Source organism: Carassius carassius, chromosome 36 (genome assembly GCF_963082965.1).
Source record: "Carassius carassius chromosome 36, fCarCar2.1, whole genome shotgun sequence".
NCBI lineage: Eukaryota > Metazoa > Chordata > Actinopteri > Cypriniformes > Cyprinidae > Carassius > Carassius carassius.
In genome coordinates, this window is record NC_081790.1 from 1,269,262 (window position 1) to 1,293,475 (window position 24,214).

Sequence of the window (24,214 nt, forward strand, 5' to 3'; positions counted from 1 at the left end):
AGTGATTTAAATCCACAAACTGCAGGAGTAAGGAGCCTTAGAGGTGTTTGTATGACGTTCACTGTGTGTGTGGCCACGAACAATCCAGTGCTGTCATCACAGTGATGAACTGGAATGTCCCAGGTCCCTTGACGAGGGGCCTCACTAAGGTCCTTTACAGTACAGACTGATTACTGACCGCAGAAAAATGAGTCTGAAAGAAGTCTCTTCTGCATTTATTTGATGAACAATTCAGTAAAAATAGTGAAATATTTAAACTAATTTAAAACAGCTGTTTTGTGTGTGTATATCTGTTAAACTCTATTTTATTTCTGTGATGTGCAGCTGAATTTTCAGCATCATTCCTCCAGTCTTCAGTGTCACATTTATTCTTTCATTCTTTCATGGAAAGCATCATTTGAATTCAAAGGTCCTCTGCTAAACCAATATGGACTAAAATATCTGTTCTGGGTTTTCAATTTCTACTGTAATTATGACAACACTGGTTGTTTTTAAAATGTTCATGATTTTATGATTCTGATTTAATTATAAGTGTTCCTCAATAAAAAAAAGTATTTCATAAAGTAAATAAATAGATAAATAAATACAGGAACTGTAGCAAAGCAAACACACTGTCAAAAGAGCAAAACATTTGCCAATGAACAGCAGTAATAATAATAATAAAGTAAATATAAATACATACAAAAAAAATTATATAAATATTATTACATTAAAATTATTTAATCAAATTAATTAATAACATGGCCAAAACAGGACAAACTAATTACATTTAATTATTATTAATTATTGTTTATTAAATTTGATACAATTTAGTAAATAATATTTTGTATATTTTATAATAAATACAAAAAAACGTACATAATAAAAAATATAAATTATTAAATGAAGCTATATAAATGTATATTATATATATATATATATATATATATATATTATATTATATTTAATATATTTATTAAATTTTATATATATATATATATATATATATATATATATATATATATATATATATATATATATATATATGGAAATATATATATTATTAATATTATTTGAACTTGCATTCGTCTACTGAAGGTTTTTCTGGAAGGTTCTAATTAAAGGAGCAGAAACATCCCCCATTAATAACGATGGTGCTGGAGATGGGGCTTCCAGTGCTTTCTGCTGAGAGAGGGCCGGATCAGATCCTCCATTGTGTGTTTGCTTTCAGAAGGAGAGCGTCTCTTGGATTCACTCGTGACTGAAACCACAACAGACGCTCAGGGGCCCAGATGAGCACATACACATACATGAAACAAACAAGGGCTCGTGTGTTCAAGCCACGGACAGGAACCACTCTATACCCACAATCCCAGACAACAATACACACACACACACACACACACACACACTGGTGCATTCTGGGAAGCGTTTCACGGCATTCACAAAAACAATGATGGGAACTCCGAGCTTGTATGTAAAGACAAAGATGTATATACAGTACATATATAACATAATAATTTTTTTCATAACATTTTACACAATTTTACAAATGAAAGCGTTTCCAGAAATAATGTTTTCAAGACTTAATGCAAACGTTACCAAAATGTTCTCAGAACACATTTTTGTTAGCTGGGTGATTAATAAATGAATAACGAATGGTAAAACTAGCTACTATAAATCTTGGCTGTGTGAATGTTTATTGAGTTGCAGAAATGCAAACTAAAGATGGATATAAATCATTATATTAAACAGTAAACTCACATAAAGTGATAGCAAAACTACTTGATTGTTTGCCATTACAAAATGTAAGGATATTATCATCCAGCTCTAATATGATAAATGCAACAATAAGGCATGTAGATATTAATTTGTTATAAAACACTAACATCATGATTTTCTGAAGCAGTGTGTATTATGAAAAGTGCTGTATGAAGAAATGACATTGGATGAATCTCAGCACTGAACTTTAAATTATAGATAAATGGACCCGTTATCAGGCAGGGAAACAGCAGAATTAGCTCTGAGACTTTCACAGGATGTTGGTTCCCATCTACACACACACACACACACACTGACAAACAAACACACACACACACCTTTACCCGAAATCTCAGAGATCATCTGATGCAGAACCGAGCACTTCCTCTTCAAAGGTTATTAGACTCAAACCACTGCAGAACATCAGGAACCCCGTTACCATGGTAACTCGTGACCTCCAAACATCCCATAATGACACGCATCTCTCAGGAGCAACAGTAGATGAGCTGGAGTAACACTGCCCTCTGCTGGACAGGTGAGGAACACCTCAACACCACACACTCATGTTTTCATCCTTCATCACAGCTCAGTAGATGTGCTCTTGTGAAAGCTAAAAACGAGTGAAAATTACTTCTTTTTTTCATATCTGTTCTTCGAATTCTGCACTCCACAGAGAATATATAATATATGATAGTATCATTTAAAACAATTATATGATAAAGTTCAGACACACTTTTGTTTTAAAAACCTAAAAAATCCATCTTAAATTATTAAAATTAAAATATGAATTGTCTTTATTATTAATTATTTTACAAAACCTAAATATCAGTACATCCCAGCTGACATGTTTTGCTAATGTTCAAATTAAGTTATGGAAATGTTATTTTTGTTCATTAAAACATCTTTTTTTTCTTTTCTTTTATTTATGTAATAGCCGTGTGAACATTACAGACAAATTTAAAGGGACAGTTGACTCAAAAATTACAATTCAGTCATCATTTACTCATCCTCGAGTTGTTACAACCCTGTATGAGTTTCTTTCTTCTGTTGAACACACACACACATACACACACACACACACACACACACACAAGAATGTTGTAACTCAAAAGCTGACGGTAGCCATTGATTTCCATAGTAGTAAAGTCAGTGAAAGTCAACGGGAATCAGTAACTTTTTCTTCAAAACATCATGTTCAGCAAAAGAAAGAAATTCATTAACTTTTGTAAAAGAGTGAGTAAATGATGACAGAATGTTTATTTTTGAGTGAACTGGCCCTTTAAGAGAATGCTACATTTGATCATTTCACACACATCAGGGGAATGTTACTTTTGAATGTCCTCTCTGAACCACTGGAAAGTAACAACATTTAAAAATGTAACAAGAACGTTCAACTAAAATGTTCCAGAAGACATTCCATCATCGATGTATAAATAATGTTTTGAGATTGTTATTAAAGACCAGATAACGTTTAACCAATCTTTTATAACGTATCTGCTAGAATGTGTTAGCATTTATTGCACTATTATTCCAACGTTAGATTTCCCTGTGAATGTGGACTTTGAGCAGACAAACACAAACACAGTGACTAATGTCAAGCTCTGGTGTGTATTTCACTCATCCTGCTCATTAGCGGTCTCGTTACCCTCGCAGACGTGGACTCGTCCTAATTTCTGCTGATCATTGATCTCTGATAGTCTTATCAGCCTCATATAAGCGTGTCCAGCTCTGGCTCGGTCTCACTGATAGACGTTCAGGTGAAGGCTCAAGATGATGCCAGTGACCCAGCGTCTGCTCGTCCTGACCGTTCTGCTGTCTCTGCTGCTGGCCTTACAGGTACATCATCTCACAATCACCAATCTGACACACAACAAAAACTGCTGCAGAAACCATTTCACTTAGTCCTCCGGTGGACGTGCAGAAAATACAGAAAGATTTAAATCTAAATGAAAAACGTCTCTTTTTAGTCTTGCTTTCTTACAGAGACTTATAAGTTTCATGATTTTTTAATTAACTTTAATCATTATTCATATAAAAAAAATATATGAATTACTTTTTTAGACTTCAGCTATTTTTAAAATGTTGGTTTCTAAATTATTTGGCAATCAACTTTTTTGCCTGGAAAGCACTTTAAATTGCAAAAAAGTTAAATAAAACTTGAATTATATTATGCTAATTAAATAAAACTTGATAGATGCTAGAAAATTACAGTAAATAATTTTACAAATAATATTTTTTATTAATATTAATGACATTTTTTAATGCTTTTTAAATATTATTATATTTCAAAAATATATTTTCAAAAATATTAAATAAAATGGCGAAAAAAATTATTGGTAAATATAATAAAATTATAATAAATTCGGAAACATTCTTTAGCAAATATATTTAATAATATAAAAAAAATTCTGCCATTTGGATTTACTCCCATATACCACAAATAAGACAATAAAAAAAGACAAAGATCTGTTCTGCATATCAGCGATCTCAGTGTCAGTCATAAAACAGACTATCAGCTGATCTGGAGTCAGCTGCATGTGTCTCTTGTTTGTAAAACGGGATCATCTTCCTCCAGCTGGAATAACACAACTCTCATCTCATCACTGTAAGGTGATGCAGTGTGACCAATGAAGCGCTTGTTTTATTCTGCTCATACTGTAACGCTTCTGTAAATCATTGCCTGGAGTTTCACAATGTCACTCTCAGAGGTTTGACTGACCTTGACAGCTTTCTAAATTTAGCTGCTTGATAATCTAAATTTGTACATTTCCTCTCCAAATTACAGTGAAGATTACTTATTAAACATTTGCATATCATCTCAGTATGGAAGGCAATTTCTGCCATGGATTAATAATAATAATAATAATAATAATAATTTTAATCTCCACATTTTTTTCTTCTCAATTTTGTGAAAAAAGTCAGAATTGCAAGATACTATGAGAAGAAATGTCTGAATTGTGAGATGTAAACTTGCGATTGCGATAAAAAACAAATTCAGAATGGTAAGATAAAAAGTATTGCAATTATCTACATTTGTATTCAATGGTGGAAACATTTTAACACAGAATTTTGTTTTTTTTTGGGAGGGTGGGGGGGTAGTAAATAAATGAAGAGATATAAAACATTACAAGCTGACCATCTGAGTCTAACACACGCTGTCTCTCTGTGTGTCTGTAGGTCCAGGCGGCACCCATAGACACTGACTGGGCGACCGGACTGATCCATCGGGCCAAGCGCTCGTTACTCTGGCGATGGAACACTCTGAAACCTGTGGGTTCTGGATGCAGAGATCATTATGAGTGTGGAACCAACTACTGCAGGTGACCAACATCCCCAAACACCTCAGTCCTGTAGCTGCGCTTTGGACGTCCCGAGTTCAAATCCCAGCTTTCGGACCTTTCCCAATTCTGTTCCTCTATCTCCCTCCCCCACTTCACTTCATGTCCTCTCAACACTGTCCTAGCAAATTAAAGGCAAAAACACCAAAAAGTATATCTAAATAAAAAGTTTAATAATAATAATAATAATAATAATATGCAGGGTACTGCATTCTAAAAAAAAAGTAGAAAATGGATAAACAGCTTAAATATTTTCTAGCATCAGTCAAACAGCTTATATAATTTCCATTTTAAAAAAAAATATATATATATTTTTCTACATTTATTTTAAAAAATGAAAAATATGACATTTTTTTATTTTTCTGGCAATATTAAATAATAATAATAATAATAAAAAAAACTGAATGCAACAGACTGGGCGGTAATACTTTGTTAATTTATTAATGCTATAATCGATAACAACTGAAAATGAATATACTTCTACAGTATTTAGATGAATGATCTTAAAGTTGGGCTAGTTTTAATATTTACTAATACATTTCAGTTTGTTAGCATTAGTTGAGAACAAACAGAACAACTTTATCTTATTAAGTAAATTTGTTTTTATATACATATTTGATGTATCTTTAAAAGTATATACATTTATTCTACATATTACTAATTACTTTTTTTCTAAATGCCTTTATTGCTCATTAGTCCATGGTAGCATAAACTATAAAGTTAACAAATGACAGCTTACTGTAAAATGTAGCCAAAAGCTTGTTGTAGAAAAGGTTTAGCTTGTGTACAAACGAGATTAAGGAAACAAACCAACCAACACCACAAAACATGACAGCATTTATTCAACAGATACTTACAAATATAGCATATTTTCCCTCCAAGAAATGAAAGATGCCACTTCCTGCTAGAAGATGTCGGAGAAATGTGATTTGAAACATGAATACCAATTTAAACCGAGCTGATTAATACGTCATTGTGATAAAACATGTTTATCCTTTAAATGGGGACATTTAGCGGGAAGACAACGAACATCGTGATTCAATACGCCATTGAACATTGAAAGAGATTTAAGCGAAACACGCGATTCGCCATCGTTTTCTCAAGTTTGTAAAGGGATTTTTTTTTGCGCTGTGAGAATAGTATCTTAAAATATCTTTATATGACTGTATCAATTTTATCGACATAAAACCATCTAGCCTACATTGTAATTCAATACGCGTGTGGATTATTTAAATACGCGATCCACTTCAGTTTGGCGCCCCACCGTTAGGTTAAATAATGCCATTGTGACTCACTACGCGAGGAGTTCGATCAGAACCGAATCAAATTTGAATCTGATTCGAACACGCTATCGGATCATTTTGTCAGGAGTGTAAGCTTTGGTGCCTCACAAGGGAGAAATGTGAATTTATCGCGAAATATCGCTGTATGTTTGTATAGACAAAAACGGTCTACACATTGTGATTCAATACGCGTGCGTTTTAGCAGAACATTTGATGATTTAAAGACTTTATTTTGGCGCCTCACAATGGATTTTGGCGCTCTGAGAAACACGCATTTGTCGCGAAATAACGTTTTGAATTAATAACACATAAAAGATCTACATTGCGACGTGATAAGAAAGGCGAATTTATCGCAAAATATCTCTATATGATTGTATATTGACAAATCTAATCACAAAAAGACTTTCACACAGAAACCTGAACTTTAAGCTGTAAACAGATAAGAGTTTATCACAGAAAACATTGACCGCTACGTGAATCAGCAACTCCACAGCAATTCAGATTTATGCTACACTCTGGCACAAGCGGGAAATGTTTTCACACATTTTATATTTCCTATTTTTTATATAGCCTATTTCTATGCAAGTGTTTCAAAAATAACCTAGTTCTCCTCTCTTTCAGGAAGCACACGTGCTCCTTCAATAAAGCTCAACAGGCGTGATTGAGCATAAATCATGATGGCACCAAATCAAGTGATGGAAAACAAAATGTCTAAAATTGTGCATCCCTTTGATTTCTCAAACATCATGACCTACATCAATCTGACAGAACATCTAAAGACAGCAGAAGACTTTCAGATCTACATCAATCTCAAGACTGTTTTCAGGTGAATCTCACCAAGAAATGTCCAGGTCATATTAACCTCCAAAATCAGAACTGTTTTAATTTATTTGATTTTGGCCCGAAATATGACCCGGCATGTTCTTGACACATTCACCTCCTCAGAAACCTCTCAGGAACACGTCTACAAGAACTCCAGTTTCATCATCGATGTTTTATAGTTGTACAGATCTTAATAATGTGTAAAATATTAACTTTGCATCTATAGTTTCTGATTCAGATTCAATGAGGCCGAGATGTTTGATCTGATAAAATACAAGCACACATGGCAAAAGAATCTGTAGCAAATCTATTTCATTATCAGCTGCAGCTTCCAGAAGAACCGGAGCATATTTATTTTGTAAATATCAGACACATAATGTGAGATGGTGCAACATGCTTTTTTATGTTAAAATGTTTTATTGTTTGTCTCGTTATTTTTGTTACATTGATAGTGCAATATTTTTTTAAGGAAAACAAAAACTAAAATGCTCACATGATGAAATAAATGCATAAAAAATGAATTAAAAAATGGAATCAATCATTAACATTCCTTTTTAAACCTAAAACAGTCTGTTTTCAGCTATCATCATCACTGGGTCTTAATTCATAAACACAGCTCACATTATCATTTCATAATAATCATAATCATGAGATTGAATTAAGATTTCCATCCTGGCAAAAAGTACATTTACTGTCAAGCTGAAGTGAAACTGAAATCACGCCACAGTTTCAGATCAAACCACAGGCATCATGTACTGTAGTAATATTGTGAACTTCACTGAAATAAAATTAGCAACCCTCAAATCTTCCCCTTTCAGCCCTAAAAAACACCAAACCACCCATGAACTGCCACCAACCACCTACAAGAATAAAACATGAAATGAATTTTGTTTATTAAACACAAACAAAAATAAAAACTAAACCAATCAGTGCATGAAAATGAACATTAAATATATTCAAGAAAACAAATCTTCTCAATGCTGTGGTAATACTGATGAAACACTTGATACTGCATTTACTGAACACTGAAAACAAGGTTGTGTCTGGTTATTCAAGAAATTGTAGCGTTGCAAACAGAGTTTAAATTAGTGATTATGGTCAATTTCTTTCAGAAATACTGTCGAAGTGTTATTAGCTGACTCATTATTGAAACATTATTGAGCCAATGTACCATCAAAATCTTGGTTTGCATCTAAGAAAATCACATATATGGCAGAGGACAAAACATGCGCAAATACATCATGGCACCAAACCAAGTTGTTTGGTCATTTTAAAAAAAGCATTTAGTGATTTTACAATGCGTGTGGCACATTATTGACTGTCAGACTCCCGTGAAGCAGACTAAAACTAACATTAGTCCTGAAATAAGAATGAGTTGGCACCACTGTCAGTTTTTTTTGTCAAATGAGCTCATGGCAATTGCATAAGTGTATTAATATTGTTGTGATGTGTACAGGTGACATCAATATATCGAGCACTGATGTGTAACGTGTTGCATCTGCTGTCTCTATTAGTGTTTTCTGATATATAATTCAGTTATATATATTATATATTCTGATATATAATTAAGGACATGAAACTCATTGGCTGATTTAGAAATGCATGCCATATATGGTTCTGTGATACTCAATCAATCATCTGAAGCATTAAAAACATGTTTAAAAGACCTGGATCCGTGGCCAGGTGACCAGAGAGAAACTTTGCACTTTGAGTTGTCTGCTGCATGCACCGATGCTCCTTGAACCGACTCTAGCCGTGTGAAAATGAAATCAAGCTCAATGTCTAAGCGCATGTTGGTTCCTCATGACGTCTGGGGAGTTTAGGATGAAAGCAGTGGCTGCCGCTCGGCCTCAGTGCTCTGAGAGAGAGAGAGAAAAAAAGAGATTAAAATACTGCAAATGTAGTTACAGGCAGCACTGCATGTGGCCTTTCTGGAGAATTGCAACCACAGAATGAATTGTATTGGGGAAAAAACTATTATTACTGGACAATTTCATGCAATATTTTTGTGTGCTATTGTGTTTTATGCTTATTATAGTATCACTCAGTTAACTTATTTCAATGGCAACATAAATTATATTAGAATCAAATGTGACTTGAGTTTCCTGTGCATTTCACATGAAAAGTGTTATATGTTTGCCCTAGTGACCAGCGCTATTTTAGTATTATTTATAGAGTATTATAGTTTTTATTGAATATTTTGAAGTAGCTTTTATTTTCATATTTTTACTATATATATATATATATATATATATCAGGAACCACACTCCACTGGTTTGAATCTTACCTCTCTCAGATAGGACCTTAAAGACATCTTGGATAGGTGAGGTGTCCAAGTTGCAACATCTAACTACTGGGGTGCCTCAGGGCTCAGTTCTTGGACCACTTCTCTTCTCGGTCTACATGGCATCACTAGGTTCTATCATTCAGAAACATGGCTTTTCCTATGACTGCTACACTGATGAGACTCATCTCTACCTCTAACTTATATCAAAATGGTGGTTTGCATCATAGAAAATATAGCAAAAGTGAAAACCACCTGCACAGACAGCATGGTACCTTACATTTTTATAATATTTAAAAAAAAATTATAATTACATTTACATATAAATTTATGTATTTAGAAGGCACTTTTATGCAACAAGATGTGTTTTTAATATTTGTAGTTTTTATTTTCATTTTTGGTATCTTTTTTACTTGCTTTTGTTACTTTATAAACATTTTATTTTTATTTTTTCAGTTTTAGTTTCATTTTACTTTAGATGTACTTAGTCATTTTAATACTTAAACTTATTTCAGCTCGTTGTCAAGGCAACATTTCAAATTTTCATTTAGTTTAAGTTCTTCATTTAATACTTATATTTTATTTACAATTACATTTATGCATTAAGCAGACACATTTACCTACAGCAACTTGCAAAAGAGGTACAAAAGCAATTTATCAAAGAGTCAACAATACTTGTAAAATGGATCCTCACCGGTGACGTCTGCTGTCGGCACATGAACACGATGAAGATGACGCCCAGTAAGATGCCTACACTGATCACTATGAAGGGGATGTTGACGATCACATTAGCCTCAGTAACAACTGCGTACAGCTTCTTGGCAGATTCCTCATCAATAAGGACGCTCTGAAAAACAGGATGGAAGTGTTTAGAAGATAAGAAGAGACAGAAATGAAGAAAAACACTTTCATATTTTCTGCTCAGGCCCTTTGTTGTTCTGTTTGATAATGTGAACTCAAAATAACTGCTTTAAAGTTAAGATCGTATTCAACAGAACTATGATCTTTTTCATTTAGTGCACTTTTATCCAGTAAAAAAAATAATCTAATCCCTAATTCTGAGACTGGTTTATCTCTTTATTTTTAAACATGAGTCAAGCTGATGCAACTACATCTCTCTCTGCTTCATTTACTCTTTCATGCCTTGTGTTGTTCAAAGGTCAATATAAATTTTGCATCATGTTTGGATGGTTTAGCTGTTCCACCTTTCACCTGTATTTTGCATCTCAACAAAGCAGCAAATACACATGTGATGAAAAGATAGCTCGGGATGATAACAGAGTTGAATTTTGCAACAATATATAAACAATCCAGCAGTTGAGGTTTGCTATATGGTATTTGTGGCTTTATGTGAGAGTAAAAAAAGTGAAATTTTTCTGGGAAGCGAGCCCATGGCCTTGAGATTTTATTTACTATTTTACTATTACTATTTGAGTTGAACTATTTGAACTTGAAAGGAATACATGTTCTGACACGTACACAAACTTACTACAAAGCTATAAAAGCCTTGTAGAAAAATACAGATGATGATTTTTATTTTATTTTATTTACCTCATTAAGGTACATCACTGGAAACACCAGCGTCCGGATCTTGCCAGTTTGACTGCAGAACAAAAAAGAAATTATGATTTTGATGGTATTTGAAGATTTTTTGAGCAGGCTTATTATAGAAGACTAAAACTGTAAAAAAATATATTTTAGTTACTTGAAACAAAATTATATATGTAACACCCCCAGCTTAAGTACTTAAATTACTAAAACTACAAAAAATAAATAACTATATATATAAAAATGACTAAAACTGTAACTTATATTAAAGTGAAACCAGAAAAAAAAATGTTAACTAAAATTATAACACACACGCACACACACACACACACACACACACACACACATACTGTATATATATATATATATATATAAATATATTTAAATACACAGTATACATGTATATGTATTCTTATTTTAGTTAAGTTTAACTTGAATTACAAAAATAACTAGTGCAAAACTAAATAAACAAAAATTAATATAAATAATAAATAAAAATAAACTATAATGATTAGGGATGGAAACATTCACCAATTATGCATCGGTGCATCTGGATAAAAGTTAATGACGGGATAAATTGATTTTAATAAGTGTGCATTTTTACAAATTGGCATTTGGATCGCAATGCATTGTTTCTAACACATAATTATATGCTATAATTATTAGCAGATGTGCTATACTTTTATTATTTAGAAAGTGGTCAATAATTTGTTATCAATATTTTATATGTAGATTGATTTCTCTATCTAAGCTGTTTCTCAAGCACGTTCTCTCAACACTATAGAGACCAAGGCATGTCCTGAGAGTCACATAGAATATAGATTAACATGGCTGTCTGTCTGAACCAAAGAAATAAAAGCCAACTATCTGTACCATATTGAATTTCATAGCATATTTTTTTCTGATGCATCGAATTGCATGGTGTAGAATCGAATTGCACTGCATCGTGAATCAATTCACATCGCTTTGGCAGCTACTTCGTATGTATCCTTCATGTATCGTATCGCTGGTGTGCATTGAAATATCACATCGGCCTCAGTTATGGAGATGCACATCCCTAAAATAGATATAATTTTAAAAACAAAATCTTATAAAAAATGACAAAAACACACAACAAAATTACTAAAATTAACTAAATTTAAAGGAAAAACTGCAAAACACTAAAGCTCTAACAGTTAATCTTGTTTATTCAATCAGCATAGTTTGAGATGAATGCAAATGGACACACACACACACACTCTTCAAGGAAAAGCCTCTCAGACACACACTATCAGATGAATGGGAGCTCACACCCATGTGTCACACTGATAATTACAGGCGAGGAGAGATGTATTCCGTTCACACGCTCATGAGCAGGATTTATCTGCACTCTCAGATTATAGATCGCATTTCAAAACCAAGCCAACGAGCTGTCGGCTCAAATGGGACGTTTGAAAGCGTCGGGTCTTGGGTCACGTCATTGGACCACCTGACCCCAAAACAGACCCAGAAACTGATCCGCTCGCTTCACGTCCTCAGATAACTCCAACACACAGCTGTCAATCATTACAGCTGGACTGACCTACTTCAGGTCATGGTTCAGGAGAGACTTATGTAATGAGCTCGTGTTAAAGTTACAGAGTTACAGATTAAAATAATCCATTTTACTTTATAACATCAAACATTCGGCATTGACAGTGTCAATCAAATTAAATGCATCAAAACTAATTAACTGGAGAACAAAACAAACTGTACTGTACTATATTAAACTATAAGCATGCTGATGTCACCACAAACTGTGCATATAGTGGCTATAACAATAACAGGTTTTGGAGAAATATTAATTTTTCCACCTGTATTGCAATATTGCAACCAACACAATTCATGTAACAAACAATAAAAAAATAAAAATACAACTTTTATGGAAAAATATGATATAGAAACTAGTGCTGTCAAATGATAAATCACGATTAATCACATCCAAAATAAAAGTTTTTGTTTACGTAATATATGTATTTGTACATATTTATTATGCATATATAAATACACATATATTTTGAAAATATTTGCATGTATATACATTTTTATATTTATATTCTTATATTTTATATATAAATATATTTAATATATAATTTTTTTATTAAATATACGCATACATGTGTTTGTATTTATTTATACATAATAAATACTGTATACGCAGTATACACACATATGTTATGTAAATAAAAACTTTTATTTTGAATGCGAACAATCATTTGACAGCACTAACAGAAACATAAAATATAAAACATTGGATTTTATTTGTTTTAATATCATATTATATGTGGAAAAGATCTGACAAGATTTATCTTAGATTTATTTTTATGTCTCAAAAATCTGTGATTTTAGCAGAGGTGTGTGTAAACACTATTTCGAGATTTCTCTATTTTTTTGAAGGAAATGTTAGCAGTCCATGCTAAGCTAACTCAGTCACAGAGACTCATCCTCACCTGAATCCCTGGATCTGATGCAGGTAGACGTTCAGCTGAACACGCTTCTCAACCCGAAGCAACATCCCAGTGAGCTGAGAACACAAACACACACTAATCAACATCCGATTCCCTAATCATTTATAATACTCCTATTATAAACTATATTTCTTATACACACTCTATACTCCTTAAATGCACATTATACATATTCACACTATACTCACATACACATCGTAACTGCACAGTTAAGTCAAATCTGCGGTTTTCAAAACATTTGGACGATATTGAAAATAGTTTTTTGTTGTTGTTTGGTTTTAAAAACAAGTGCTATCAATAGCCTATAAAATAATCACAAATTATGTTTAAACAATTTAACACAAACTAAAAAATAATAAAATCATAAGTTAAAAATTTATATAAACAAATATATAAATATTTGTTAAATGATCAAAATATTAACTTAATATCTCAGAGACTTCAAAACGTTTAAAAAGGGTGATGATGTGTTTTCTTTACAGTATCATAAACTGATGAATCGCTCACAAGACAAAGAGCACGCATGAAGAAAGTAAACAGAATTTATTTTAATTTAATGTGAACATAAGGTAAATGAAACCAAGAAACTCTGCTAGACTGGATTTTACAGTATCGATATTTCCTGGTTGGATTCTGATCACAAGCTGTTTCAGAATGTGAATAATATGTCAACAGATCCTCAAACACATCTTCTTATCTAAGAATGAATCCAGAGGTGTGTGTGTGTGTGTGTGTCTTACAGCACATCTGCGACCCATTTAATGCTCAAATGCAAAAACATTTAATCCACAATAGGTGGGAATGTGCTGTGTGCCAAAAGCATGATGGGAACTGATATGAGAAAACAATTCTAAAAAGTGACACACACATATCCCAGCAATTCCCGTAAAAAAATAACCAAAAGAGCCAGCGGTTTAATCACTAACTTCCTGCTGGGAAGTGGGACGCGTCTGGACTAGCTGGGGAATCTGATAACATCATCCTAACAGCATCTGCTTTATCAGAGACTGACACAGACACAAGCGTAAAACTGGTTTGTTCTGTCAGTAAATAATGAAATACAGATGCTGTTATTCATTCGTTCACTCGCTCTGGATCTGGATCTGGATCTGGATCTGTAGCAATGCTGTCAGTCAGAAAGATCAGTTTTATAATGAAACTGAATCTGTTTCTCATCAGTATTGTAGTCCTGAAGCCCGAGTGTGGTGCGATGACGCCCTCTTATGGCCGCGCAGATAAACACATACTACAGTATATACATTACATACTTATTATATACCCACACTAGATTTATTATATACATGCTATACTTATTATATACATACTAGTACACTATAAACATCATATACACATTATACACATTATTAACATGTATACTCTTTATATGCACACTATACCTCATTTACACTATACTCATTATATACACACTATATATACATGGTACACTCATCACACACACACACACACACACACAATACTCTATATACAAATGCAACACTCATATATATTCAAACTATACTCATTTTATACACACTATATATAAATGTTAGACTCTATACATGCTATACTCATAAGCACACTATACACTATACTTATTATTTACATGTATACTCATTATTTGCATCAGCTGCATACTTTTTTGCACACTACGCTATACTTATCATAGGCATGCTTTACTCATATGCACACTATACTCATATATACTATACTTATTGTTTATGCTCATTAGATGCACACTATACTCATTATATACACCCTATTCTCATTATTTGCACACTATACTTGGGTTTTCAAATATTTCTTAAATATAAAGGCACATGAAAAATTCAGAGAAAATATTTGATGTCATAGTGTATAGATCATATGGCGATACGATTATCGACCGAGCGGATCGTTTACTGTTTTATCACTGCAAACGTTGGGTAAACGTGATCCTGGGTGCCGACGTGCTCATATGATGTCCTACAGAGAGGATTTCTGCTCTGAAAAAAAGTCACTTTTTCATCAGGTTTATTCAGACTTACTGGGTTGACGTCGACGACCGTCTCGTGCTCCTCCTTGTTGGGATTCATCCCGAACACATCCTGGACGAATCTGTCATCTGCCTGGTAGAAATGAGGGGAGGACATGATGATGGGCGCACCTGAGAGGAGACACACGTGTTAGTGGGACGTCCCGGCGTCTGTACGGTTAGAAACAACATTCAGACTCTCACTGACCGTCTTTGCAGACGCTGACATTGAGGAGGCCGGAGCCGAGACAGTTCCCGGCCGGCACGCAGAAGCCTGCGTTATCTGGGTTAATCGTAAGATTGGCGAAAACCTCGCTGGGAGGGACAAAACGGAAACCAGAAACCCCTCGTACGCTCACGTCAGACTCGTACTGTGCATATATAGACCTGTGCATATATAAACACACACTGAGAGACAGTTTCATTCAGGACTGTGACTGTTTTCTTATTTAAGCAGATTTGCTACCTACTTCTCAGATTTAACAGCTTTCTTTGTGTGACTATAATTTCCCTGTAAAATGGTTTTGGCTGAGGAATTGTTTCTTTTATAACATGTTTTTATGTATGGTAATGACTTCAGTAACTAGTTTTGCTTGTTTGGAGGCTTGAATTAGAGCAGAAAAACCATGACGAATCACACACATACAGTATGTGACCTAATAGATAAAAAAATTAAAAAATAAATCACTCTTTTAGGAAAAATGCTTGGGTAGACATAAGCACTGAGCTCAACAGGTCACATGTTCAGACCCAATATAGATCAATACTGAATCAATAACTTAACCTTTAATCAGTGACAATAATAAAATATGTTTATACTTATATTCATTATTTGTCAGCTGAATGTGAATATGCTAAAATATTGTTTAAATAGTTGATTATCATCATATTACCATTGGTTAATCATATATTAAGATTATATAACATATATTAATATTTGTCAAAGTATCATCACATACTGTACTGTTCAATAGTCGGCAGGATTGTTAATGTTTCCGAAAGAAGTCTCTTCTGCTCATCAAGGCTGCAGTTATTTGATCAAAAATACAGAAACAATTCTGAAATATTATTATAATGTAAAAAGCTGTTTTCTATGTGGATCTCTGTTAAAGTGTAATGTATTTCTGTGATGCTCCGCTGTATTTTCAGCATCATTCCTCCAGTCTTCAGTGTCACATGATCTTCAGAAATCAGAATAATATCATGATTTACTGCTCAAGAAACATTTCTGATTATTATCCGTGTTGAAAACACTTGTGCTGCACAATACTTTTGTAGAGACTGTGATGCATTTTAATTTTTTTCCGCATTCTACTATGAATAGAAAGATCAAAAGAACAGTATTTATTTGAAACACAAATCTTTTGTAACATTAGAAATGCATTACCTGTCAGTTTTGATCAATTTAATACACCTTAGCATACTTCTGAGTGAAATTAAGATCTGTGAACAGTTCAGTGTGTGTCCGTGGTCCTCACCTGCACAGATCAGAGGAGAATATATAGAGTTTCTCTGTTTTTGTGATGACTGGATGGAAAGATGCTCCGTCTGTGCCGTTGATCATGTTACACCCTTCTGTGCTCCACCAGTTCAACGTACTGACAAACACAACAAATTATCTCCTCTGAGCACAAGCTGATTGTGCAACTCCTAAATCCATTCATGAATCTTCTAGAGATACATTTTACCTGTTTCCGTTCCACTTGTCTATACGAGCAAAGTCCTGATAATTCTGCTTCCCCGTGAAGAAAATATAATCACCGTCATTGGTGCCATTTTTCTGAAACACAGTCAGTGACATGAGAATTAAACGCCTGTACACTAAAAATGTACAGATGTGTGTATTGCTGAGAAACACAAATATCAAGAACAGTTACACTGAAGTCTCTATTGTTCACCAAGGCTGCTTTTATTTGATCAAAAATACAGTAAAAATTGTGCAATATCATTACAGTTCATAATAGATGTTTTCTATGCAAACATATAATAAAGATATTTATTCTTTCAGAAATCATTCTAATGTGCTGATTTGCTGCTCAAGAAACATTTCGGATTATCATCAATATTGAAATCAGCTCAATATTTAGGAGGAAACTGTAATACGTTTCATATTCCAGGACTCACAGATGAATATACAGTTCAAAGAACAGTATTTATTTGAAATAGATATCTTTTATAACATTGTAAATTTATTTACAGTCATATTTAATCAGTGTAACGTTACTAATTAGTGTTAGAGGTATAAAACTTGCACTAGTTATAGTGATGATTGACAGCAAACACCACGCCCACTTACCTTATAAAAGAGTCCAAAGTGGTCATCCATTGTGATAAATTTCTGGATTAATTTAAGCAGCGGATCTTCGTAACCCCACAGCAGGTCACCGATCCTGAACGTCCCAAAAACACCAACACCCATTGACCTCATCAAGGCACTGACTAAGCCTTCGAACCATCGATCTTTGGTTTTCTCCATCACAGTCTGAAGTCAGAAACACCCATACACAGTCAATTTTTTATTTTGATTTTAGGGTGAAATGTGACACGCTGTCACAAGATTCACCCATTAAACACATGACGTGCTCTTATTTCTCAGTGGTTTTAGTAGGTCAGAGGTCACGGTCTCACCACAGCAGGGATGTTGACCGTTCGGATGATGTCGTCCTCAGATCCGCGTGACATGTTGGGCTCAAACACGTACGTCTTCGGACTCACAGCCTGAACTCTGGTCCCATTGTCCAGAAATTTCACTTCCTCCTTCGGCCGATACTCCCTGAAAGAGGAAAAGCAAACGAGCCATTCATATTGACTTATGAAAATAACACTGTCATGGAGTTGAGCTATTTTAAAACAACAGGTCAAGTGATTCAGGACAAATAATTACTAAAACCTGAAGTTGTATGTGGTTTTAATGAACACAGAGCATCTGGTGTTCATAAGAAACACCTGATGTTGTAAGCAGTTTTAAAAGCATTGTAATTAGTTTTAAAAGCAATTCTACGTTTCAAACAGTTTTAAAAGCTTGAAGTTTAAAGCCATTTTAAAAGCAGTTTTAAGATTGATGCAATTTTAAAAGCTTAAAGTTTGAAGCGGTTTCAAAAGCTTGAACTATGAAAGCAGTTTTATGTTTAAAGCAGTTTCAAAAGCATTTTCAGGTTTGAATCAGTTTTAAAAGCAATTCTAGGTTTGAAGCCTTTTAAAAGCTTGAAGTTTAAAGCCATTTTAAAAGCAGTTTTAAGATTGATGCAATTTTAAAAGCTTGAAGTTTGAAGCGGTTTCAAAAACTTGAACTATGAAAGCAGTTTTATGTTTAAAGCAGTTTCAAAAGCATTTTCAGGTTTGAATCAGTTTTAAAAGCAATTCTAGGTTTGAAGCCTTTTAAAAGCTTGAAGTTTAAAGCCATTTTAAAAGCAGTTTAAAGATTGATGCGATTTTAAAAACTTTAAATATGAAAGTAGTTTTCAGTTTGAAGCAGCTTTTGAAGCAGTTTTAAGTTTTAAGCAGTTTTAAAAGCATTTTTAAGTTTGAATCAGATTTAAAAGCTTGAACTCTGAAATAAGTTTTAAGTTTGAACAGTTATAAAAGCAGCAGAGGTGGAAAGAGTACAAAAATATTATACTCAAGTAAAAGTACCATTACATTAATGAAATTTTACTTAAGTACAAGTAAAAGTACCAGTCTAAAAATCAACTCAAGTAAAAGTAAAAAGTAGCTCATTTAAAATTTACTCAGAGTAAAAATTACTTAGTTACATTTTAACAGTGGGAGGGAGTCAAAAATGGGACAGGCCAAGAGTGTCAAACTCAGTTCCTGGAGGGCCACAGTCCTGCACAGTTTAGATTTAACCCTAATTAAACACACCTGATCCAGCTAATCTAATCATTTAGGTTTATTTGAAAACTACATTGCTGAGTCCCAATTCGCCTACTTATACTACGACCTAAAAGTATGTACTTTTTTTGTGAGGAAAAAGTACATACTTTTGAGTGTGTAGCAAAAGAGTATGCACGTTCTGGGACATACTTCGATGACGTCATGCAACGTGAACGACAACGTGGTTGCCTAGTTACGCACACCACAACTGTTGTTTCATTCATTCTTGTATGTCCAATAAAATTTTATTTACTATTCCCATCTTTTTTTCCACATCGTTTTTTTTCACAATACATTTTACAATGTGTTCTTCAACCAAGTTGAGGGGTGAAGAAGCAGGGCGGCGTCGTCGTAGAACCAAACGCAGGTCGTTTGTGAGGCAGCTGATTCTGACGTTCATGTGCAGTGTGTGTAACAAAGCCATTGCAAAGCTCCTCCCTCCCGCACGCAATGGGTTGTGGGCAATATTAGCCTTTAGAGTGTGCATTGATCTGCACTTCGAATTCTAACCGGAAATAGTAGACCATCCGGGTATCTTTGGAATACTCTTTTCAACATACTACGATTTGGGACGTACTAATTCTAGTTTCGCATACTATTTAGGACGGATAGTATGCGAATTGGGACTCAGCGCATGATATGTGTGCTGGAGCAGGGTTAGAACTAAACTCTGCAGGGCTATGGCGCTCCAGGAACTGAGTTTGACACACCTGGTATAGGTCTATTAATCTCAAACTAGTTGTTTTTAATTAAAGGAATCAGTTATTTAGAATAATAAAAAATTTGGGCTGTTACCAGGCAAATCTGTATCAACAAACTCATCTTTTAATGCAGAGGAAATGCAGAAGATTCATTGGAAGTGGCATTTAGATGTATTACACTGTTTAGTGCAGGACAAGAATGCATTTAACCTGCAGTTACAAATGCATGAATAATGTTTTGATATACAAGGCATAAAATGTTGAATACTCATTTGAAATGATAAGAAATTAATTATTTAAAAAAAATCAAAAGATACTTTAAATGTGAAATTAAAATGGCCAGTATGTGTCAGCAAGTCACTGTTAATAAGTGAGTCATTGCGATTGAACCGAATCATTTAAACGGTTGATTCATTCAGGAACGAAACACTGTCACGTTGCTCAGAGACGCAAACCTGTGCTTTGGTGGCTGTGTTTGGAATTATTTTCTGTTGTAGAAATAGAGCTAAAAAAGGCAATATGGTGTCTAAAACGCAAGTCTCTTAATTAACTTGTTTACTGAACTGTTATATATATATATGTATGGATATATTCATGATGATTTTTGGAGGAAAAGACGGCATTCTTTGTGTGATTTTGATTTAATATATGAAATTATATAAATATGTGAATTTTCTGCCCCTATATCTTCAATTTTGTGATCATTCTAAATGCATTTTAGGAGACTGAATCACACAGTGAAAGAACGCACTATAAATGCGCGCGCATATCATTAAAACAAAAAACATGATATTATCGCAGATGATATATATAGCACACTCCTCACCACGGTCTTTTTGGCTAATTTGTGTAAAACCTCTTGCTAAAATGTCAAAGCTTCATTTTAACCACCAATGCAACGATGCAATTATTTAGCTTACCTCTACATTCTTGCGAAGGGTTGATGTCTTGTCGAGATTTTATAAGCTGCTAGTTTGGTCTTCCTAGGCAAGTACAGCTTACACTGCATAATAGAGCATACATATGGCCATGGGTTCACTTCATTTCCTTCGAGTTCAACTTCAGAATATGACGGGGTTTCGTTTTCAGCGGTGTCTGCACCACTAACGCCTGTTTTGACCGTCTGCATCTTTCTTGTGATTTTAGCGCCAGTTTGCCCTCCTGCCCATTATTTACTGACGTAGTTTCCAGAGAGCGATTTATTTTTATTTTTGTATTTTTTTTACTCAGTAATTATTGTGTTTTAAAATGTAGCGAAGTACAATACTTTAAACAAAATATACCTAAGTAAAAGTAAAATTACAGATTTAAAAAATTACTTTAAAAAGCATTAGTACACAAAAAAGCTACTCAATTACAGTAACGCGAGTAAATGTAATTCGTTACTTTCCACCTCTGAAAAGCAGTTAAGTTTTAAAAGCTTGAAGTTTGAAGTAGTTTTAAGTCTAAAGCAGTTTTAAAAGCTTCACATTTGAAGCCATTTTTAATGCAGTTTTAAGCATTTATAAAAGCATTTTTAGGCTTTATAAGCTTGAAGTCCGGAGTAGTTTTTAAAATCAGGTTTAAGTTAGAAACAGTTTTTAAAAGCATTTTAATTTTGAATCATTTTTTAACACAGTTTTAAAAGTTTAAAGCAGTTTAGAGATTTTAAAACTATTTTATGCTATAAGCTATTTTAAAACTTGAAAAGTTTGAACCAGTTTTAAGTCGGAAGCATTTTGAAAGCTGTACAGGCTTTAAGTCTTTCAGACAGACTGCTGTGGTTGCTAGGGTTTTCCTTGTGGCTTCAGATAAACAAGTACAGAAGCCCTGATGTGTTAAGGTTTTCAGGAACACAGAATATCTGATGTGTCATCAAGAGAATCTTGTGCAAGCTTGTGCAAGAGGAAGCTACAGCAAACCCTCAGTCATGTGAATATCCTTCCCATCCGTCACACATCAAGAGGAAAACAAGATGAGCATGTTTTTAGTGTCATCCCTGACCTGTACGTGTACGGGCCGACCTGCAGGACGAAGGGTTTGTCTCCGTTCAGAACCTCTGCAGGATTGGTCAGATTGAAGAAGTAAAACTGCATGTAAACCGGCGGCGGTGGGTTTTGAAACACCGAAAACGCCTCTGTTCCATTTTCAAGGACTACTTGCTGTAAGGGAAAGTGAATTGTAGGCAGCAATGACCAAAGTTATTTTTACAAACTCATTGTTTCTAAAACAATTTAGGAACAGAAACACATAAAGCTGCTTCATATAACGTCATAATATCATATCATTCATTTTCATATCCAACCCCAAATGCACATTTTAAAAAATCTGCGTAAAAGGCATTAACAAAAAAAAAAATAAAAAAAATTTCTGCACATGGTATTATTGTGTAATTGATCTCCTTGAAGAAGCATATTGCATATTAATATGATATTAATTCAATACCAATTTGTGTCAATATTCTTTTAAACTCAATCTTCAGTAAGCTGTATAAAGTAAAATATATCATAATACTAACGCTGACAAAAATCATTAAAAATATGTTATATTTTGAACATATGTATGGCATTTTCATAAACACAATGCAGATACAATGGTGAATGGATATGCATTATATTCATGTTTTATAATTTTACAATTATGGTATTACGATAATATTATGTGAGTTGAAAATAATAATTAATGATACTAATAATGCTTGGGTTATTTAATATTAATATATAACATAATATGATGTTATATCATAATAAAATATATTAAATTATAATACACGCTATGTAGCATATGTTTGGATTTCTATAGGACGTTATATAATATTATATTTAATCTAAGATAGAAATATACATTTCAAAATAATGCCAGATTATAATGCTTATGAATAGAATTTAAATACCATGATAAATGAATACGGTGTATAATAAAGTTCTATAGTATTATGTGAGGAGAGAATAATAATAAATAATAATAATAATAATAATAATACACAATATACTATGGTATTGTAATTAAATATTATATTATATATATTAAAGTCAAAGCATATGTATGAAGAAAACAACATAACTATGATATGAAAACCACATATGAACATAAGAACTCATACTCACGGACCTCTTTTATTTTGTTGTTTATGAGCTTCTGAAAGACCTGCGTCAAAGCCATCGCAATCCCGGCGATTAACAGCAGCACGCAGAGGATCCCTGCGCCGTAAACACAGCAGGACCGGAGCATGATCCGATGACAGGCACGGACAAAGACAAAGAGCACCTGAGCCGGACTCAAGGATGTTTACATGTGTCAGCACTCAACAGCAGCACACAGAGAGAAACAAAACATCGAGTTTATAATCGATACGCAACGTTTGTGTCCTGCAGGGGGCGCTCGACGGCTCACCGAGACGATCCTCAATAGAAACCCGTTCAAACTCGCGACGGGGTTTGTGTTATTAGAACACATGAGCACTCTGGAAAGTATAATCATTTTAGAAATCGTAATCCTAATGATTGTTAAACGACATGAAAAAGAAAATACGATATTTCATTCTGTTCCAAAAAGACGTGTATATACGCTGTAATCGCTGATGACGAAGCCGATCAGCGATGAGTAAAGTATCAGGTAGCACGTGACAGCGCGGCAATAAATTACACTCGAAAAAAATCATTTAATTGATATTTAAATTGAAAATACACAGTAAAGAATTAAAGTAGTTATTATTATAAATTATTACAGGTCCGATGAATCCGGTCGCTTAGCGACACGCCCATATTAAGTAATTTCGCGTTGTTTACCATCCTATCTACTCTATTTCTAGCAAGAAATGAAAGAACCGCCGCCCACTCATGAGTCAGGAACTTTTATACCACATTATTATTATTCCCTCTGTTTGATTCTGATAGGATGTTCATTAGACCCTCACTCATTAGTTTCGACGGACCTTCACATTCACCTGAATCATAAATCGACAATTTCAACCATTTATTATTGCTTTCCTGTCATGTCTAGAGTGATTTTGAAAACCTGTAGGAGGTAAATCAAATTTCGTTATGTTTCCTAACCATTTCACTGATGAAATTTGAGTGGCACAGCTAAAGAGCGTAGAACATTTTGAGGAATCTTGTGACCGACGGCGCATGCGCAGCTCGTAAGAGC

The 24,214-nt window shown here is 33.8% G+C and overlaps 2 protein-coding genes across 2 annotated transcripts; one reads left to right on the forward strand and one right to left on the reverse strand.

Annotated features, from left to right (window-relative positions):
- Nucleotides 1-3,330: 3,330 nt before the first annotated feature.
- On the forward strand, nt 3,331-7,595 carry LOC132116882 (liver-expressed antimicrobial peptide 2). The gene is made up of 3 exons (XM_059525748.1): nt 3,331-3,576; nt 4,918-5,060; nt 6,983-7,595. The coding sequence occupies exons 1-3, from the start codon at nt 3,511-3,513 to the stop codon at nt 7,020-7,022; spliced, it is 249 nt and encodes an 82-aa protein (XP_059381731.1). The 5' UTR covers nt 3,331-3,510; the 3' UTR covers nt 7,023-7,595.
- Nucleotides 7,596-8,741: 1,146 nt separating this feature from the next.
- LOC132116874 (lysosome membrane protein 2-like) lies at nt 8,742-23,442 on the reverse strand. Its single transcript, XM_059525737.1, has 12 exons — nt 23,177-23,442; nt 22,070-22,227; nt 18,141-18,285; nt 17,809-17,994; nt 17,201-17,292; nt 16,991-17,110; nt 15,721-15,899; nt 15,526-15,644; nt 13,484-13,557; nt 11,019-11,070; nt 10,162-10,314; nt 8,742-9,041 (listed from the first exon to the last, which is right to left on the reverse strand). Exons 1-12 carry the CDS (start codon nt 23,294-23,296, stop codon nt 9,003-9,005), a joined length of 1,437 nt encoding a protein of 478 aa, XP_059381720.1. The 5' UTR covers nt 23,297-23,442; the 3' UTR covers nt 8,742-9,002.
- Nucleotides 23,443-24,214: the final 772 nt, after the last annotated feature.

Coding starts and splice junctions, on each gene's coding strand:
- LOC132116874 (XM_059525737.1), bottom strand. CDS start 23,296: ATGCTCCGGTCCTGCTGTGTTTACGGCGCAGGGATCCTCTGCGTGCTG. Junction 11,071..13,483: donor CATCAGATCCAGGGATTCAG/GTGAGGATGAGT, acceptor TTTGTTCTGCAG/TCAAACTGGCAAGATCCGGA. Junction 9,042..10,161: donor GCCGACAGCAGACGTCACCG/GTGAGGATCCAT, acceptor TCTCTCTCTCAG/AGCACTGAGGCCGAGCGGCA.
- LOC132116882 (XM_059525748.1), top strand. CDS start 3,511: ATGATGCCAGTGACCCAGCGTCTGCTCGTCCTGACCGTTCTGCTGTCT. Junction 3,577..4,917: donor CTCTGCTGCTGGCCTTACAG/GTACATCATCTC, acceptor GTGTGTCTGTAG/GTCCAGGCGGCACCCATAGA. Junction 5,061..6,982: donor TGTGGAACCAACTACTGCAG/GTGACCAACATC, acceptor CCTCTCTTTCAG/GAAGCACACGTGCTCCTTCA.